Here is a 20,869-nt window from a genome sequence, read left to right on the forward strand (position 1 = left end):
TATTGATTTGTATGAGTTAAACTAAAAATGAAACTTTTAACTAGGAACATACGAAAGTATCGTATCGTTACATAGAGACATCGAGTAGTAGTAGTTTTTTTATATGTAATAATATTTGTTTATGTGCTTAATTGCAAACTACAAACATGGTATTCTTATATTTTTCACCCAAAATAAAATTATTTTTATGCATCATATACATACCAATACAAAAGAAAAACAACTAGACTACTCTTTACTTTATTAAACCTCAATAAAATTTATACCGCTAGAGGAAAATAACTCAAAAATGACTATGCCGTATTAGACATACCTAAACTCGAAAGTGACTATGTCATAGACATACCTAAAGTACTACTAGGGGAAGTAACTCACATGATAGAAGTAAATGTTCACGGTATGCTAGAGAGAATTACTAACTCTAAAGAAATAGAAGCAATTAACTCTTCATATTACGAGAAATAATTGCATTGCTACAGGAGTTAGGAACCAGAGTGAGATTTAAATAATTCGATAGATGCAGTAAATTTGAAGATGACAAATATTATTGAAAAAAAAAGAAGAATGTAGATTTGATAATTCTATGGTATAGTTTTTTTATATTTTTGTTGGTGCCATTTGCATGATGTGGAGGATATTTTGAGATAACACGTTTTGGTTTTACCCAGTCACGTGCATGTAAAAAAATTAGTGTGATTGTTTGGTTTTTTTCCGTAAAATAAGCCAAATGGCATGTTTTCAATGAAAATAATTTGTAAAAGAAATTATACTCATGTTTTTAGTGGTCTAAAAGTCAAAAAATAAACTTCGACGAAAAAAGCCTTAAAATCAACTTCAGATTTATAGTTAGAGATTTAACTTTTGGCTTATAAGCATAGGCATTAGCGAAAAGACAACACGCTTCTCGCGTGAGGCTGTTTTCAAGAAATACTCGGGGTGGGAAGGTGGTGTGCAGCCCTTTTTGCTAAGTAAGATGGGTAACTGGTTTAAACAAATGCATTGTTGATAAGAAAAAAAATAAACTTTCAAATTCAACTTTGGAGTTGATTCGTGATTGTATCATCGTAATTTATTTTAAATTATTTTCCTTTGAAACACTATAGACACATATATAAAAGGTTTTACTCATTAATTACTTTTATTTGCAAATAAGACGTTTTGCTTTTTATTAAGAAAGCAAAAACGATGAAGCCCCTAGTCATGTCCTTACAATATGATTCCATGGTAAGTGTACTATGTCATACAAACTATAGCTTATTGCACTACATAAATAACATCAAGCAAACTATACATTTTTGTTTTTAGAATACACAATATTCAAAATGCAAGTAAATTTCAGAAAACTATTGATAGTTTGATCAAACTATCACAAAACTACATAATAAACACAAAAAATTTCAAACTACATATATATAAGGCATTGTATTAGAAAACCATATATTTAACATTATTTTAATCCTAAAGCTATAACTTTTGTAACTTTAAAAAAACATAATAATGGAACTCTAAAATGAGCAGTTCTTTAATAGCTTCACAACTAAATCTATAGTTTTAGGATAAAAGACCTTAAATGTATAGCGTTATGATAAATTCAGTGCCAAATCTATAGTTTATGATACACAGACTTAAATCTATAGTTTGGCAATAATTTGGTCAAAGTACATGGAGTTCTGTAAAAATTTACTCTTAAAATGCTGTAACACTTTATAGTCCTGACTAGATTCATATAAATGCTAATAAATCTAGACATATATACAAATTATATATATTAATTTAGGCAAAACTAGAAAGTCTGATAATATAAAACGAATGTAGTAGCAGATAAAAAGAACATATTTCGATATTCAATGGCCGAAAACTGGGCCGTAAGTGGAAACGGCCCAGTTAACTGTTATGGGCCGGGCCTTAATGGGATGATCCCATCTGCTTGAGCCCGCAGCTTAAAAGGCCCATCGAGATTGCCGCCCAAATCACTCCAACAGGCCGCAAAACTGCAATCCAGCAGCGACGAGGCCAGCTTTGGGCCGCCCAACCAACGCGGGCGAGCGCGCGGGTTCAGGAGGCGGCGCCGCGGCCGCCGGTGGCGTCCTCCTCGCCGGGCGCTACACGCCTTCTTCGCCGAGACTCCGACAGCCGCGAGGTGAGCCGCAGCCTTTTCTTTTCCATCGGGTGTCGGGAGGTGGGATTCGGGGGCGTTGGGTGTGGCTGTGCGGGTTGCGGCGGCGGAGGGGTTCGTCGCGCGTGTGTGGAACGGTGGATTGCGGGGGAGCAAGACGACGTCGCGTCGGATCCGCGACGTACTGAGCTCCATAGAGACTGCTTAGGGTTCCTACAGGCTACAAGCGCTATTGCCCCCTCCATTTTTTTTTTACCTTGAACCATGAAGCCAGTATTAGTATTACGCACCATGTGATGCCATTTCAAAATTTTCTATGCACCTATCAATCAAAAGAGTGCCACAGTTAGCTGTTGTGCTGGCCATAACTAATTCATAATAGTGAGTGTGGTAACATTGATGCCCGTTCCAGGCTATCTGTGGGCTTCATCAAGACTGTAAAATGGTCCAGCGAAATTTCGCTTTATGTCAGGCTATCAGTGGCCTCCTTCGAGACTGTAAATTGGTCCGTCGAAATTCACTTTATGTCAGGTTGGATGCTGCGAAATTATCGACCAAGGCATTCATTGTCCCTATCTGTCGTCTGGCTACCCGTGATTTTCAGGCTGTCAATGATGATAACTGAAGTATTACAGAAGGATGATGGTAAAGATCGTTGGAGTGTCATGTACAGGCCCTTGCAGATAGTATGGTAAGGTCCTACTGTTATTGAAAACAAACTGTCTGCTAATACTATTCTCTCCATACTTCATATCTGCTGGGAACTTGGACTAGCAAAGGCACATTCATGAATAAAACTAATAATCCTGCATTGGTTTGTTGGAATAGCAAAACCTGCAGTGCTCCATTATTGCCTTTCAGTCTGTTCATGATATCCCGCAACAATGAATGTTAATGATACCATAGGTGCTCAAATTGACTAAGAAAGTCTTCCTTTTCTAGAAAGGGGTGGAACTCTTAAAATATATAGTAAAAAAGACATGTCTACCTGTATGTTGAATCAGGCTCTATTTTCTACCCAGAATACTATGCTCACATGCTGTAATTGAGGTACCTAATTGCTATAGGTCCCTAATTGAGGTAGTTTTGGATTCAAACTTCAATAAATACCTCACATGACCTTTAGATCTCCGTGGAGAATATGAGAACACATCAGGGCATTTTCCTACACTGCTAGGGATTAGGGACTGTCTAGGGCCACTCCTATCGTATTGCTATGGAATAAACTTAATCTTCTGTATATACCATTCATTTACCTTTTGTGCGGGCATCACACCCATTCACAATTGCAATACTGATAAGCCGTGGAAAAATGAACGAAGCAACCAAAAATAATTTATGGATAAAAATTTTATATTTGTTTTATTTAAGATTTAAAAGTCAATTCTAGAAAATAAACTACTATTAAAAACCTCAAAATTAACTCTCGAATTAAGTTTTAAAATTCATTTTTTTTTATTGCGGCCGATAAGCCAATAAGCAAATGATGGGAGTGTATCTATAAGCTTTTTTGTTCCCCTTCTGAAGAAACAAGATGAGCGAAATGGTTTAAGAGATGACAAAACAGTCCTGTGAAGATCACCTGTCTGCTGTTGAGTGTTATTATGTAGGCAGGTTAATCTGTTCTCTCCTGACTTTTACTTGCCATTTCCAAAGATATAACCCCAGTTACATACGTCTGGAAACATTGAAGTCTAGCAGATATGCTACTATCTCCTGTTGCTTGTGGCCCTAAATTGTACTACATCAATTATTAGGCTAGCCTATACATCAACACACGTTCATGCGTTCTCTTATAAAGTTTGTAATAGTACTGCTGTTTGACACTAAATTGTGTTTCTTAGTATATAACAGGCAATGGGAATTCAAGCTGTAAAGTTGCAAACTAATTTGTTCAACTAATTTCATATGTAAAACATGAAACAAATCAAATTTCGTGGGGGATCTGGAAACTTCCAGTTTGGCATCATAGGTAAAGACCTTTTCCCTATCACATATATAGTAACTAATTCAAACAGTGTTCTGTCTGCTTTTATGATGACTAAGTCCTTCATGTTTTAGTTGGTTGATAGTTGATACCCATCCTCTCCCTGTGTTCTGTCTGCTTTTATGATGATTACCGTTACAGCCTAGATTTGCTTATTAATACTGTAATTCTTTGAAATGTCAGTACAAAGTAATGTCACACTTTTGGTTGATTGACCCTATTTAAATATAGTATGTCCTTTTGATTCTGCTCCCAGCATCCCGTAAATGTACCTGTCTCCATTTCATCTCCTGCCTAAGCAGTGGATAAATTTAAAATCACAGACAACCCGCATTTAAACCATGTTACTCCATGGTTCTTCATTTATCATATCTGATTCTGGCATAAAGGGCTCAATTAGTGATTTCAGTGCACCATGGGATTTGCTCGTCAAGTTTCTGCATTCAAAGTGTTCTTTCCTAATTTATGGGCACGATGAAAGAGGCCACTAAATCTACAGCGGTTTATGGTGGCGGGCCATTGGTGCTGGGCAAATATTCCAGTTCTCATGCTGACTTACGATAAACGTCATCATACAGCAACAGGTGATGTATGAGTCATTGGTTTCTGCCGCGTTACCTTTATATCTGAAATACCCTGCTGCTTTTGATATACAGCCAGGTGCTCCACTTTTGGTAGCCTCCTACTATACTCAGCTTTTAGACTGCAACGTGAGTTGCATTCTACCTGGAATTTCATCCAATCAAAATAGGATTAATGGAGCAGCAACTGCAACTCTGCAAGTAGTCAGTTAGAGATGAGGATTCTGTAGGTAATGCCTTACTACTGAATTTCGTACACTTACTAATGAGTTTTATACTCATTTAAAATTTTCTTTCTGGGAATACACAGAAGATTTGTGTATCATTGCATTAGCATTAAGAAGGATCAAATGCTTACGAAGAGACATGCAGCCTAATCTACAAAACGGCATGTTCACTTAAAATTATAAGCCGCTACAGGAAGGTACTACCTTGTTGCTAATCCGTAGGTTTACTGTATATTGAGGTATATAGAAGCTAACCAACTCACCAAGTAGACTAACCAAAAATAAATATTAGTTGACCGTATTAGAGCTATGCAGTAGATCAGTTGGTGAATGTGGAGCTATCTTGGGGCTACGGCTATTACCAAACCGTTCTTTACAGGACAGCTACTGTTTTCAGCTATAGAAGAGTAGTACACTACAACTCAGCAAGAGGACCTGCCTAATTTCAACTTGATTCTACCTTTGAAGTTACTTCCATTGATGTGCGCTTCTGCAGCTAGCCTGCATCTGATTCTTCATGGATTCTTGATGCAATGTGTTGACCAGGCAGTTGTGCACCTATTTACGGACCACTAGCATGTGGGCCGTGTTTGATCAACTTTTCATAATTTCATCGACACATCTTGCTCTTTTTAGCTGGACTGAACTGCCCGCTTCCAATTACAACTGCTGCTCACTCACTGTGCGTGCCGAAGGTACGTTCTCTCTTGCTTTCTGGTTCCCATTTCCCCTTTCACCTTAACGCACCTTGGACAAGATGGTGCAGGAGTTTTGAGTGTTCTTAGGGGATCAAAGCAGTGACAGAAATTCCCGATGGCATTGGTTTCAACTGTTTCTGGTCTTAGCTAAATATGAAATTTTGTTTTTCTATTTTTTTGCCGCATTCTCATCTTTTCTCTTTAGCTTAGGCTTATAAGCCAAAATTTTTATTTTTATTTTTAAATTTGAAGTTAATTTTAGAGTTTTTTTAATTATAGTTTATTTTTCAGTCTTTACTTTTATATCATTAAAAATACATATATAAAAATTTCATTTATAGATTATTTTTTATGTACAACTATGTTGTAAAAGCCAAAAAATGAGCATTTAAACTGATAATATGAAAAGTTCCGATGGACTGGGATTCGTTTCCGTACAAGGGATACCGTTCTTCACTGTTGTTACTCGTAAGTATTGCTAAAAGCAAAGCTAATAATATGGGTTTTTTTACCATATTTTAAAAGTACCTCAAGGTATCAAAAGTTTTAGTATAAATTTTTGATACCTCAAGTTGCAATGTATCTCAAAGCAACACACTTTTTACATTAAAATTAGAAAGGTAGTACTTTGAGGTATTTTTCAAGAATGGTAAAAAAAACTCTAATAATATAATGAACAAGTTGGTTAATAGTTAGTTGTTTACAATTAATACAATACCCACGTGTTGTCTCTTATATAGTTTCTTAGTTCTTATAGCCTGCTTCTGCTCTCTCCTCTAGTTCAGTATTTAGTCGGTTTATATTCACCAAACGGGTGGTGAAATCACCGTGGTTGTCGTGATAACCACGATAATTGTGGTGCAAAATCACGGAAAAAACACGATAATTGGTTCCGCCGGATGACGCTTCGAATATCTTTGCGGTAAGATCTGATGCTTGCTGACTGGCTACTGAAGGTAGCTAATAGCAGTACTGGAGCTTGCGATCAAATGCCCTGGGATGTTAGCGTAGTCATGTAGGCCTGTTTGTGACGTCGCAACAGCTTTGCAAAAGTATTTACTTGCCACGTTTGCAAGCAAACCATGGTTACGGAAGCTAGTGCAGATTTGGTGTTGAAACATACTAAAACCGAAGCTTTTCGTAGATGCATTATAATGGTAAATCATGTAAGGTCGCTAGACATGGTACGGTGATGCATGACTGCACATGCAAGTTATATGAGTCATCAAACTGTCTAACGTATAGGTGGTTGGGCAGGGATATTTTCCAATGAATGAAATGTCTTCCTTTTCATTAAGAGATTTTGATATTCTATCCAACCACACCTAAAAAACCCCATAAACTAAATATGTGAGTACGATAAATTAAGAGTGTATTTATATGTGTTTTCCTTGTGACTGAAATGAGAATGGCTTGTGTACCAAAATGCAGGGTGTAAGAAACAAATTACAGGTGGAGGGAAGAGAACGAAAAGAAAAGGTGAAGCAAGAAAGTGCTCGTCACCAGGACAGTTTTCTCCCCAACAGCACCACAACGGTACAATTTCAGTAGGTAGGCCGTGGTGCTCATACTTCTTAGTAAATCTTAAACGGCTTTTAATTGCTCCTCACGAGCTAACCCCCCACATCTGCTGCTTATCATAGTATCACTAATAAACACACACCAACTAATTATTAATTCAAAGCCAATAAATTTAATTAATTCAAACACAATAAATTTTAATTAATTCAAACTCAATAATTCATTTGCGGGGACAAACTCAATAATTAATTACTCACGCAGCAAAAGCAACCAAAAAAAAGAAACAAAACAAGGAAGTTAAAAAAAATTATTTTGTAAAAAACACAGTATTATGGTCCTCGTGATCATCAATCAAACCCATCAAAAGGTGAAATTCAGCTAAGGTGGAAAGTGAAAAAATGTACTCGCAGTGTCCGACTTTTATTCACGTTCTTTTATTTTATATTTTTTCTAAAAGAAATTAACATGTCCCCTCACCTACGTGGCCAAGGAGGAAAAAAAACATTAACGTGTCCCTTGTCCCCCTCACCTACGCGCCCAAAAAAAAGCGTCCTCCTCGCCGTTGGCTTTCTCGGGCGAACCGCGTCTCCCTCTCCTCGTCTCCCCCGCACGCCCGCGTAATTCTCCTCCCCCCGTCTCGATCCCTCGCGCTGCCTGCTCTCCTGCTCGCTCGACAGACTCCTCCACCAATTCTGATCCGCCGCGGCGGCGGCGAGCCACGGGGCCAGACAGGAGGTGAGCAACTCAGGATCGGATCGCTTCTTCGTCTGTGTCTCGCGTCGGGTTCTTCCTTGCATTTTTTTTTTTTTGCGTGGAATCGTTCTAGGAGTCGTCTCGATCGCGCCGAAATCCGCGAGCAAAAGCGTCGGATTTCCCTCCCCGGTTTCTGGGTTCGATCGCCATTGGGAGGCTCCGAATTCCGACGCGGTGCTGCCAGGTCGCGCGCGCCGCCTGCTTCCGCCCTTGGAATCTTCTTCCCGTTCCGGCCGTCGTCGTCGTCGAATTTTGGTCCGTCCGGGTCGTACGGCGTCGCCCGCCGTCGTTTTCTCCTCTCCTCCCCTCTCTCTTCTGCGCCAATTTGTTCGCTTGCGATGTTGCAGTGCAGCAGCAGTACAAAATTTCCTCTTTTTTTTATATAATTCACTCTGCCATTTCTTGCGCATTTGCTCAGCGACGAGGAGGCCCCGCCATTTGCCGGCTTGCCGCTAGCCGTTGGGATCGCTGCAACGGCCACACCTTTCTTTTCTCTTTCCCCCTCCCGCATCTCCATTCTTTCCTTTTTTTTTTTACCGCGACCTTTTTACCCGCGCCGCGGATGGATGGATGGATTGTTTTCTCTTTCTTCCCAAGTTGCATTAGTTTATCATCAGTGTCCTGTTGCTGCTGATTAACCTCGCGGTAGGCAACAGCGTACTTTAATGAGGGCTTTGCCCTGTACTAATCATCGTAATTAATCCAGTGGTTAACTCAGCCAGTGGCCTTCGTCTCCGGGCACCCACCATTTAATCCTCTGTGGCAAGCGGCTAGCTTGGCTTGGCTTGGATTCGCCATTACTTTGGCTTGCAGGAGCAGAGGAGCTGTGCGTGGAGTTCCCGTGAGGTGGAGACCAAGCCACACCCGAAAGAGACGCTCCAATTCCTAGGCGTAAATAATACGAGCTGCTGCCGAAAAAAGAATTCCACAAAAACGACGCCTCCGTCTCCTCTGTCGCTTGGTTTTTCTTTTTCTTGGGCTTCCTCTGTCGCTTTCTTCCTCTCCCACCAAATCACATTGCGCCGAGGAGGCTTCGATCTGGTTCTGGTTCGTGCCCTGTGGCTTTGGGTTGGGGGCGATTTGAGGCGCTCCTTTTTTTTCTGGATTCGTGTGCTGATTTTTTGATGCATTGGCAGATTGTTCTTGGCGGGGTGGGCGGATTGTCCGTGGTGGCGCTGTCAATGCGGGTGGATTTGAGACCGGGAGGTGGTTGCGCGGATGGACGCCTGTGGAATTCGGGCGCCAGGGGAAGTGCTGCTGCGGAAATCTGAGCTGTCGGCGGACAAGAATTGCGGCGGCAATGGCCGCGACGACGCCGCGTTGAGGCGCAGGGCGGCGGGGGCGATGCAGGCGGCGGCGCCTGCCACGCCGAGGAGGCACCCGTCGCCGAATGCCGGTCGAGCGCCGGCGCCGGAGGCCGCGGGATCGCAGGCGAGGAGGTCCCAGTCGACCGAGCGGAGGCCGGCGACCCCGTCGAGGCTGTCGCCTGGCGGCGGGTCCAGGGCGGCCGCCCCGTCCAGGATCTCTGCCCCCACGTCGCCGTCGTCCGCGCCTTCCAGCCCATCATCGTCCTCCTCCAGCTCGTCCACGCCGGTGCGCGATGCCGTCGCTGAGTCCCAGAGCGCTCCGCGGAGGCTGTCCGGTGGCCGGGCTCCTCCTGATGGGCTCTGGCCGTCAATGCGGAATCTTTCTTCCTCGTTCCAGCTCGAGGCGAAGGGGAAGAGGAGCAATGGCTCTTCCACGGATCAGACCAAGACGAGGGATGCAGCGGCAGGTGATAGGAAGAGGAGCCCGTCGAGGGGGAGGAGCGCCACTGAGCAGCCGGAGAATCCGCACGCTAAGGTGATTGACCACCATCGCTGGCCTGCCATGATGGGGGGCAGGGCGTCTGTGAGCGCCATGTCGAGGAGCGTGGATCTCACTGACAAGATTAGCAGGCCAGCTCTGTCGTCAATTCCATACCGCGGCGTCTCACCAAAGAAAACATCTCTGTCATCTGCTGCAAATACATTGTCAAGAAGTATTGATCTTGCTGACAAGATTGATCGCTTAGTCTCTTCGTCGATTTCATCGCGAGGTAGCTCACCAAGAACACCAACTGCTTCAAATGGCACAGCTGACTTGTCGAAAAGCATGAGTGTTGGTAAAGATGCCAAACCTGCAGCCGTGGCAATTCCTTCACGAGGAATTTCTCCAATAAGAACAGCTACATCAGGTGGTACAAGGGCCCTGTCGAAGAGTATGGATCTTACTGAAAGAGATAACAGCACTCTCTCCTCAGCAGTATCATCTCCTGGGATTTCACCAAGTGTGTCAGTGTCAAGTGTATCTAATGCTACATCACAAGCTGCAAAGTCATCACGAGGACTTTCGCCTAGAAGAACATCAGCATCTAGTGGCAGTGGTGCTTTATCAAGAAACGTTGATCTGCCAGAAAATGATAAGAGACCAGCCACCTCATCAGGTTTATTGAGAGGAAACTCTCCAAGAAGGCGAACTGCCTCTGATGGTATTAATGCTGTCGCGAAAAACATAGATTTTGCTAAGAAAGATAGCAGAGCAGGCATTTCATCAATTCCATCTCGAGGGGTTTCCCCAAGAAGAAGGCTTGCCTCCGATGTTGTTGATGCCATATCAAGAAGCACAGATTTTTCTGACAAAGATAGCAGACCATCCACATCATCGTCATCTGCTCTATGTGGGATTTCTCCACTAAGAAGGCTTGCTTCTGATGGCATCGATACCATACCAAAAGGCACGGACTTTACTGATAAATCTTACAGGTCATCGACCTCTTCAGCTGCGTCACGAGGTATTTCACCAAGAACTCGATTAGCATCTGACAGTGGTGGTACTATATCACAGAGCATGGATTTGACTGATAGAGACAATAAACCATCAACCTCATCTGTCTCATTACGTGGTATGTCACCAAGAAGGCGGCTTGCATCTGATGGCATCAATGGCATTTCAAAGAACATCACCTTCACTGAAAAGGATGACAGAACTATGCTCTCTTCAATTGCATCACAAGAGATCTCAACAATAAGATGTCTTCCATCTGATGGTGCTGACACTGTATCAATGAATATAGATCGCCCTGAAAAAGTTACCCGACCTGCTACCTCCTCTGCTGCATCACGTGGCCTTTCACCTAGAAGACGACTTGCCTCTGATGGTGTCAATGCTGTATCAAAGAGCATTGATCTTGCTGAGAAAGATACTGGACCTGCCAGGTCAACGGTTGCATTGCGAGGGGTTTCTCCACGTAGACAACTCACCTCTGATCATGTAGATTCTATATCAAAGAACACAGATTTTACAGAAAAAGAAGACATCAGACCTTCCACATCATTGGTGGCATCACGGGGAATTTCACCAAGACGACGACTTGCCTCTGATGGCGTAGATGCTATATCAAAAGGCATAAATTTTACCCCCAAAAATATCAGACCTTCCACTTCTTCATCACGAGGGATTTCACCGAGGAGACGGCTTGCATCTGATGGTATCAATGCTTTATTGAAGAGCACAGATTTTTCTGAGAAGGACTATAGGCCATCTACCTCATCAGCCGCACTAAGAGGGATGTCACCCAGAAAGAGGGTTACCTCTAATTACATCGATGCCAAAAGCATGGATTTTTCTGACAAAGATAGCAGCAGAACATTGACCTCATCAGGTGCATCGCATGGGACTCCACAGGGAGGCAGCCTTGCTTCTGATGGCATTAATGCTCTGTCTGAGGTTGTGGATACTACTGTCAAAGATAGTTTACAGTCCACCTCGTCAGTTGAATCTGGTGAGACTTCAGATACTAGAATTGATGTCACCAGTACTCTAGTAAAAGGCATCGAGTTTGCTCCAGAAGTTAATACAGCAACCCCAGATGGTTGTAATGGTCATATTTCAGAAAGCATGGATTCTCATGACACAGGCACATCTGCACCCTCCGTGTCAATTACATCACAAGAGCAATCACCAAGTAGAACCATTTCTGATGGCACTAAAACTATCTCAGAGGATGCTAATGCTACTAAAAATGATAGCAGAGCAATATCAGTGAGAGTTCCATCTCGAGGAGCTAGTCCAAGAAGGCGACTTGCATCTGATGGCATTGGTTCTATATCCAAAAGCATAGATTTTGCTGAGAAAGATAGACCATCCATAACCATGACAACAGCATCACGTGGAATGTCACCTAGAAGAACAGCAAGATCTGGTATTGTTGATATGTCAAAGAGTATGGATTTTTCTGAGAAATGTAATGGACCAATATCCTCAATAACTCCATCACGAGTGATTTCTGCAAGAAGAATACTGGGACCAGATGGTGTTAATGCCATGTCAAGAAGCGTGGATCTGACTGACAAAATCAAGCAACCAATCTCTTCAACTGTCCGAAAAATGTCTCTTGCTGATAGCAGAGCAAAAGGCCCTGACCTTTTGTCAGGTGACTTCAAGAGTCCAGGTTCTACCAATGGAAATGAAAGCCAAGAGGAGAATGCTGGCTCAAACCTAGACACACCTTCAAATGATTCAGAAAAGTCTGCAGCCCCAAAACGATTGGTCAGAACATTATCTTCACCATCACGTGGACTTATACGCCCTTCATCACCAACAAAGGCTTCATCAACATCATCTTTTACCCCTAGGAGGATGCCGAGCCCATCAAGGATTAGACCTTCAACACCTGTCTCACCATGTAGTTCTGCCAGATCTGATTCTGCATCTTCGATTCTTAGCTACATCGGTGATGCAACAAGAGGAAAAAGAAGCCCAAGCCACATGGAAGACGCCCATCAACTGCGCCTCCTATATAACAGGAACTTGCAATGGCGCTTTACAAATGCTTATGTAGATGAAATGCTATCAGTTCAGAAGATGAGTGCTGAGGTAAACTTTTTAGCACCACATCTTGTCATTTCACTTGTGATAGTATCAGAATTCATTTACCATCAATCATATATTTTTACTTTGCCACATCGTGCTGGTAGGTCAGAGAAAATGCCATACTATTGCTTTGGCTAAATATAATTTCCCTTTGTTCTCTTATCATTTTAAAATGTGTTGAAGCAGAATATAAGTTGTGTTTGATTCTTACTTGATCTATTCATTTGAAACAGACTATGCTCTACAGTGTATGGGATGCTAACTCCAGCCTGTGCGATTCTATGGTTATGAAAAGGAGCTACGTTCAAAGGCTGCGACAGGAGGTCAAGCTGGGAGTTGTGTTGAAAGAGCAAGTAAGATTTGTTGAGATTTATGATATATGTTATGAATTGCTGATCATGGAAAGCAATTATTTTAATTATTTGCTTAGTCTAATACATGCAATGTGATTTTAGAAGTCTATAGAATATCTTACAAAGTAGCATTCTCTTTAATGAAACATTAGTTAACTTCTTGCATCCAGAGAAAAGTGCATTCTGACTAAATGTAGCGGCAGATCAAGTAATCCTTTCTGATGAAATTATATCAAATGACCAACCTTACACTTTTCTTATCATGCTTGATTGGTTGAGTATATATTACCATTCCAAACCATGGCAATTCCTGCACTAGTTTTTTTGTTAAGAAAACCCTAAAGTTTGAATGTGCAATAGGGCCCCACTATTCTTTTGTGCAAGTGAAAACTAATAATATTAAATGTTGCACACTTTCTTAGTTTTGACGTGTCACTATTCTATGTTATGTTACCATGATGCAGATGGACTACCTTACTCACTGGGCAGATTTGCAAACAGAACATTCTACTTCTTTATCTAGTGCGATTGAAGCTCTTAGAGCAAGCACTCTACGGCTTCCAGTTACAGGAGGGGCAAAGGTATCATATAATACCCTGTTAACATAGGAAACTTTACACCTAAGTATCACGATTCCTGTAGTCTTACGAGGAAATAATAACCTAGATTAATGCCAAACAAGTTACTTTGCAATGTTTAGTTTGCTGTTTTTTCTGTGAAATGCGAACACAATGCTTAATTGCTTATGATGTACCTTTTGCAGGCTGATGTTCTTACCTTGAAGAATGCTGTCAGTTCAGCAGTTGACATTATGCAAGCAATGGGCTCATCTGTTTGCTACTTGTTATCAAAGGTATAACTAAAAGACCAAATTTGGTGAAATTTATGTGTTTTAGCAGATATAGAATGAGTTATTCCTCCGTTCCAAAATAACTTCATTTTTCACCCATACCAACACAAAAACTAAAAAACTAGAATGCTCTCCATTTTATCAAATCTCAATGTAATTGTCCTTCCACTTTATCTAGTTCTAATGCATTAGTTTTCTACTTTAAAAAACTCCCATACAATGATTGCTTAAAGATGAACTTATTTTGGGACAAAATAAGGGTGATCAAAGATGATCTTATTTTGGAACGAAGGGAGTATGTTTTGATGATTGCGCTCCTAGTGACCACTACCACTTTAATACTTCAGTTCATACACGTGTAATAACCACATAGGTTAAAAAAACCATTGTACAAGCGAATGATAGTACAAGCGGTGGTTTTTTGTGTTAAATTGCTTAGGCAAAGTGGCATTGCTTAATCCCGTGACCATTTCATTATACATTGCAAATTTGCAAGAGAGGTCATGGAGCTTATGATTGTTTGAGGTTTGATAGTATTTTTTGTGGTGTAATGGGGCCTCATGATAATACCTGTAAGAGAGTAGACGGCATTATGGTAGCATTTCAGCTAATCCAGTCCAGATCTGGTAAACCATGGTAAACTATGGAGTAAATTCTACTATGCTAAATTGCCATAGATTATCGACCTCATTCTGGTATTTATATGAAAGCAGATGATGCTTCCTATGCTTTACTATGTAGGTTTCATTTATTACTGTCAGCACCTTGTGTTAATTAATCATTTCCATTAAAACAGTAGTCTACACACTTTGGTTATTTTTCTGGTTTATCTAATGACTGGCTAATGTTCTGCAGTTACAAGCTACACACTCTCTGGTTACAGAACTTTCAGCTGTTGCTGCCAAAGAAAGCTGCATGCTCAATGAGTACAGAGAACTCTTGGGTACCGCAGCAGCCCTACAGGTACACCTTTCCTTCTCTTATCCATATCATTATCATTCTCTATTTCTGCAAGGTAAAATATAGCTGCATTTTCATATAGAATTATAGGCTGCTTCGAGTTGCAGCAGATTTACCTGATACCAGAAGGATGTATGTTTTTTTCTGTTCAGTTTAACTTAAATGGTAGTTTTGTCTGAACAGGTCCAAGAGTCCAGCCTAAGGACACAACTCATACAAGAAACAGAGTGAACAGATTAATGCCATGTATGTCTAACTAAGAATAGAATGTAGAGGTGACACCAATCATTAGTTTCAGTAGCTGACTGTGTATCTTCATTCCCTCCCCCATTTTCTATTCCCTTTACCCTTTTCTAGTTAGATATTTCCCCATTTCTTGCGTCTGTACTTCCTGCATGTCCTTTTTCTATTTCTGCGATTTACATGGAAGAGAAGTGCAACAGCACGAAATCATGGATCAGTCCATGGAAGAGCCTGTCAATGTTTTATTTATAGCGGCCTACATACTGAGGATGCCAACATCCTGAAACTGAAAACTTGTTGTAAAGTTCAACTCTTCTCTTCCCCATCTCACTTGTATTGGCATAGGCATTGTAGAATTATATAGTCTTGTAGCATTTTGTTTATGGCAGGCTCCCAATCCAAGCTTGGGTAACCAGGAGTTCTAACACAGTAGAGTAGATGATAGGTTCCTGATTCTGACCTCATGACCAACATGTGTAACTAACATTTTCTTCTATGAGAACACGATAATCTTTTCTTGGCATAAAGTGCTTCAGTTTCATGGTTTTATTTGGTTGCTTCCAACAGTTTGATGTGGAATTCCATCACCAATGTGACTATTTGGCTATGTTGGATGTCACGCCCAAAAATTTACACCAAATTTCTGAACAATAGCATGCATTGAATCTCGGTCCAGAAATCAGCCCGAGTACACACTATGACAAATTAATACACAGTTTCACGACTTAAAAATAAATAAAAACAATTATCTATCGAAATGCAGCGGAAAAGAAAAGCAAACTAAACCATCTAATCTTCAGCTCCACGCCACATTCTCGACGGCGGACTGAACCTCACTTCAACCTTGTTAACAACCTTCTTCTGACTTCTGACTCAAGCTCTGGCACTTGCTCTGGAGGGGGAAAAAATTAAGCAAGGCTAAGTACAAACCACCGTACTCAACAAGTAACACCCAAGAACGAAAGAATAATGAATACAATAGAGTATCAAGGAATAGGCTAAGGTTAAATTGCACAAAAGCTGCATTTATTTAGCAAAGTAGTAGATAAAATAGACTGAAATAAAAGTAACGTAAACATTTAAAATAATCATCCGCGGTTCAACGTTACACCACGTTGTAACAGGGTCAAACCACTGTCCAGCGTTACACCACACTGCAACAGGGTCCCTCTATCCAACGTTAAACCACATTACGACAGACCCAAACCACTACCAACATTACACCACGTTGCGCAGGGTCAAACCAGTTCCAAGATTAATAAAATTATTAAAGGGGTTCAACTAATCCCAGTGAATCTATCAGTTCGCCCAATAACCACGGGCACGACTATTCGAATAGTTTTACTCTGCAGAGGTGTACAACTTTACCCACAAGACATGGCTCCCAAGCATGTTACCATGCCCCAACGTATCATCACGATACCTCAGTACGGAAACCATGATAAGACCTTTCACCTAACCCTTCCTAGACAATCGCACCGCACTTCAGGTTTCACCCCCTCCTTTACACCAAGTCGGGCAGTCCTCTCTTGTGTCTTGGTGAATCCGGAAGCAGCAGAGGCTTTCGTTACACCACAATTGCCCGTCCATACTCCATCACGCTCACCCTTGCCTTGGTACGTCGAATAGGGACAAACTAGATTACGAGTCTCACCGTTGCCCATTCTGGCTTGTGGTTAGTACGTGTAAGACTTCCAGGGTTTTTCGAGAACCGGTCTTTAACTGTCATGGGTGCGACTCTCAAAACCATGCACCCACAGCCCACCATAAGCAATATTTTAGTTGTCATTAATCCACATTGGGGAAATGAATAATGATCACAACCATTAAAGGTCTATTAGGTTTAGCAGTAATTAAATGACAATTGGTGAGCTAGTTGAACTAAGCATGGCTAAGCATTGTCTAAGCCTATTTCTAGTCAAATTAACCCTGGGATGACAATAATAATATTAGGGAATCCACGGGTATAAAGGTAATTGCCTAATAGGTAAATAAAATAAATACATTTGAATACAATGCATGTTTGAATATAAAAGCGGGGGATTTTATAATCATAGGTTCAATATGATCAAAGAAGGGTGCCACTTGCCTTGCTCAGACCCACGAGGAACTTCGGCGACGACTTCGAGAACGAACGGCGCTGCGACGAGGTCAAAACCTACGACAAACAAGGCAAAACAAGAAAAACAGGCTATAAAATTATTGAAACAGAGAAAGAAACTATTTTTAATGGATTCTTGGTATTTTTCTGGATTTAATGAAACTTGAATGGACCTAAACGGAGACTAGATGAATTAGCTATGAATTTTAGAAGTTTTATGGGTGATTAACTAAACAGAAAACCTTGATTTATTGCGCAATTATTGGAGGCGCTGACATCAGCGAGGAGAGAGGACACTCACTGATAGAGGGGACTAACTTGGCAGCGGGGCGAGGAGAATGACAAAGGGGGCCCGGGGTGAGAGAGAGACGGGCTGGCCATGGGGCCCATGGGGAGAGAAGGGATTCGGCTGACAGGGCGGGCCCACAAGATAGAGAGGTGAGGGGACTGCCGGGCCGAGGCCCACAAGACAGAGAGGGAGAGGGACAGACAGGTGAGGCCCAAGGTGGGAGAGAGCGATCGACGGGCTGGGCCCACTTGACAGAGGGAGAGAGCAGAGGAGGGAGGGAAGAGCGCAGGCGCTCGGCCAAACGGCGCGGCAGGCGGCAGGAGGTGGGGTGGCGGCGCGAGCGGCGACCGACGACAAGGACGACGTCGACGACCGACGGCGCGGCGAGGGGTAGCGCTAAGGAGCAGCGCGGTTAGGCGGCGGCCGAGGAAGGGAGGAGGCCCATGGCCGACGGCGGCAACGGCGCACGACGACGACGGTGAACGGCGCGCGCACGGAGGGGAGGCGGTGTGGGCGAGGGCGTCGGCGCAGTGGCGCGGAGGTGATGCGGACGGCTAAGTGGCGACGGCGGAGGAGACGAGAGGCGGCGGCCGTGACGGCGGCTCGCAGGCGGAGGGAGAAGAGCGGCGGTGAATCGACCGGCGGCAACGAAGGGGAACGGCACACGGCAAAGGCCGGTGGTGGGAACGACGACGGCCGGGGCGGCGGAGACTGAACACGGCGCACGGCGGCGACGGTCAGGAGGGACGACGCGGCGGCCAGGGAAAGGGCGGCGCGAGGAGGAGACGGTGGCGGCGCGAAGCTGCTAGGCGGCCGCCGAAGCGGCGCCGAGGAAAGGAGACGCGAGTGCGCCGGGAGGAAGGAGAGGGGAGAAGGCGGCGACGCCAAAGGGTGGCGTGAGCACGGTGTTGAGCGGGAATGGGCGATGACGCGGCTTCGCGACGGCGACCGGCGGTGAGGCGCGAGCTCGGCCGGCGGCGGCGAGGCAATGGGCGCAGCGGCGGCTCGGGGACGTGTGGAAAAAGGCGGCGGCGGCTCGAGGAGAGGGGGATTTATAGGTGGCGGCTACCGCGCGTAGGGCGGGGAGGTCGTTGGCAGCGAGCGCGGGAAAGGGGACGGCGCCGGGAGAAGCGGGGAGGTGGTTGGCGGCGGGCTCGCAGAATTCACGGTGGTGGTTGGTGGCGCCCGGGGAAAGCGGAGTGGTGGTTGCGCCGGCATGAGGGAGCAAGGCGGCGGCGCACGGCGAGGCGTGGCCGACGCAGCGCGGATGTAGCGCGCGCACGACGTCGATGCGGCGCTGAACATGGGCGAGGCGCGGCGGAGCGATCACACGGTGCGACACGGCGACAACGCAGGCGCGAGCGACATGTTCGCGGAGGATGGCCGAGAGAAGGAAGGTGGCAACCGGGACGGTGGCACGAGTGCGACACGAGCAAGGTGGCCGCGGTGGCGGGGCGAGCGAGCGGCGTCGCGGGGTGGTGCGGCCGAGAGGAGGTGGAGGGGCAGCCGGGATGCAACGGTGACGACGGCGGAATGTCGCGGAGGTGAAGGAGGCGGGGAGGTAGTTAGTGGCGAGCGCGCGCGGCTATCGGCGCGGCTCGGCCGAGGACACAGCGCGGCGCGGCGGCAGCGGCGCACGACGGCCGATGGCGCGGCGTTGTGCACGATGGCGGTGCGACGCGGCTCTGGCGATGGCACGAGGAGAGGCAGCTTGCGGCCGACGGCGGCGGCGCGAGGGAGGCGGCGGTGCAAGCGTATGCGGCGACGACGCGTGGAGCGCGGGCACGAGCAGAGGCGGCATCGTGGTGGCGAGGCGGCGAGGCAGCTCGGCACCGGGGCACGGTGATGCGGTGGTGCGCACGAGTGGAGGGCGCGGCTCAACGGCACGACACGAGGCAACGGCGCAGCGGCGAGGCGGCGAGAGCGCCGGCACGACGAGATGTGCGCAAGGCGAGGTAGAGGAGAGCAGCGGCGACAGCGACCGAAGCTAGCGGCGTGACTACGGTGACGAGACGACAACGCACGGCGGCAGCCCGTGGCGGTGGGGTGGACACAGCATGCGGAGGGGGAGGATGTGCTGTGCGGCAGGGGGAGGTGGGGGTTGTGCGATTTGGAGAGGGAGGGAGAGATCGCACACAGGAGAAGGGGAAGGAAGGAGTGCGGCCAGAGGTAAAAAAGAAAGAAAAGAGAAAAAGAAAAGGAAAAAGAAGAGAAAGAAAGAAGGGAAAAAAAGAAAAGGAAGGAAGAAAAAAAAGAAATTGCCTCCAATTTTGCCAATTTTTATTAAGTTTATTTGAGCAAATTTTATTGACTGTAATTCAAATATAAATCCTGTTAATAATTTAAAATGCTTTCGAGACATTTTAGAATATCCGAAAAGCTTCCAATTAATTTAATTAATTTACACTGAGTTTTGTCTCGACCTTTAAATAAACAAATTATTTTTAACGCATTGTTTAATTATTTTTAGGCTTAGGTAAAACTCAGTACGTGACAGTGGGACTTGTTTTGTGGACATAATCTATGCTACCTTAGCTTTCTTAGCTTCTGGTGGTGCACATGGAGGCACATTAGCATCCATCCTTGCTGCATTTATTAGTACGATTGATGTTGATTGCTGAACATAATTCTTCTGTCCCCAAAAAAATTCACCAGGTCATTCTGCTGCATTGCTTAGGTTGATGGCTAACTCCTTTTTAATTTCGGTTTTCTTTGCAAATCTTTTTTACCCCCTTTGGGAGGTGTGTGGGGCGCACGATGATAGCAGCACATTGGCCTTCTTTGGTCTTTAGCTGTTTTATGGTATCATTCATAACGATGATGCTGTCGTGGAGATGAGTGGTTCTTTTTATTATTTAAAAATATTTTGGTCCGTGGTGGCTATCATGCTACCCTCCTGAATACGGTACTAGAATTCTATAAAAAATGCTCAGTTGAAACTAAAAAGGTGGGATAATTAACTTTTTGCCACTCTTAGAATTGGTGCTAACATATTTGCCACTGAGCTCATATGTCATAGACATATGAGGGCTCACATGTCATAAACAGCGGATGACAAATATGTTATGTGTCATTTCTAAGAGTGGAAAAATTAAATGCCCCTAAAAAGGTACTATCTCTATCCCATAATACAGAGGATTCTGACTATTCACTTATATTTTTTGACCATTCATTTTATTTAAAAATTTAGTGTAAATATAAAAATTTATAAGTAATAATTAAACTACTTTTAATAATAAAGAAAATAAAAAATAAATAATATTTTTAAATTTTTTAAATAAGACGAATAGTCAAAGA

The 20,869-nt window shown here is 43.9% G+C and overlaps 1 protein-coding gene across 4 annotated transcripts; it reads left to right on the plus strand.

Moving 5' to 3' along the window:
• Window positions 1–1,997: 1,997 nt before the first annotated feature.
• LOC102706730 (mucin-19-like) lies at window positions 1,998–15,513 on the plus strand. Of its 4 annotated transcripts, XM_040521299.1 has the most exons (12): window positions 1,998–2,140; window positions 2,529–2,807; window positions 4,513–4,687; window positions 4,760–4,914; window positions 4,995–5,606; window positions 7,041–7,160; window positions 9,020–12,779; window positions 13,010–13,129; window positions 13,594–13,710; window positions 13,893–13,982; window positions 14,835–14,942; window positions 15,123–15,513. In XM_040521299.1, exons 7-12 carry the CDS (start codon window positions 9,102–9,104, stop codon window positions 15,168–15,170), a joined length of 4,161 nt encoding a protein of 1,386 aa, XP_040377233.1. In that variant the 5' UTR covers window positions 1,998–2,140; window positions 2,529–2,807; window positions 4,513–4,687; window positions 4,760–4,914; window positions 4,995–5,606; window positions 7,041–7,160; window positions 9,020–9,101; the 3' UTR covers window positions 15,171–15,513. The 4 variants fall into 4 exon arrangements, with proteins under 4 accessions (XP_040377233.1, XP_040377234.1, XP_040377235.1 ...); XM_040521300.1 differs by having other exon boundaries at window positions 2,721–2,807; window positions 4,760–5,606; XM_040521301.1 differs by lacking the exons at window positions 1,998–2,140; window positions 2,529–2,807; window positions 4,513–4,687; window positions 4,760–4,914; window positions 4,995–5,606 and adding an exon at window positions 5,984–6,077.
• The last annotated feature ends 5,356 nt before the right edge of the window (window positions 15,514–20,869 follow it).

Source organism: Oryza brachyantha, chromosome 2, assembly GCF_000231095.2.
Source record: "Oryza brachyantha chromosome 2, ObraRS2, whole genome shotgun sequence".
NCBI classification, from domain to species: Eukaryota; Viridiplantae; Streptophyta; class Magnoliopsida; order Poales; family Poaceae; genus Oryza; species Oryza brachyantha.

Coding starts and splice junctions, on each gene's coding strand:
- LOC102706730 (XM_040521299.1), top strand. CDS start 9,102: ATGGACGCCTGTGGAATTCGGGCGCCAGGGGAAGTGCTGCTGCGGAAA. Junction 13,130..13,593: donor GAGTTGTGTTGAAAGAGCAA/GTAAGATTTGTT, acceptor ACCATGATGCAG/ATGGACTACCTTACTCACTG. Junction 14,943..15,122: donor GTACCGCAGCAGCCCTACAG/GTACACCTTTCC, acceptor TTGTCTGAACAG/GTCCAAGAGTCCAGCCTAAG.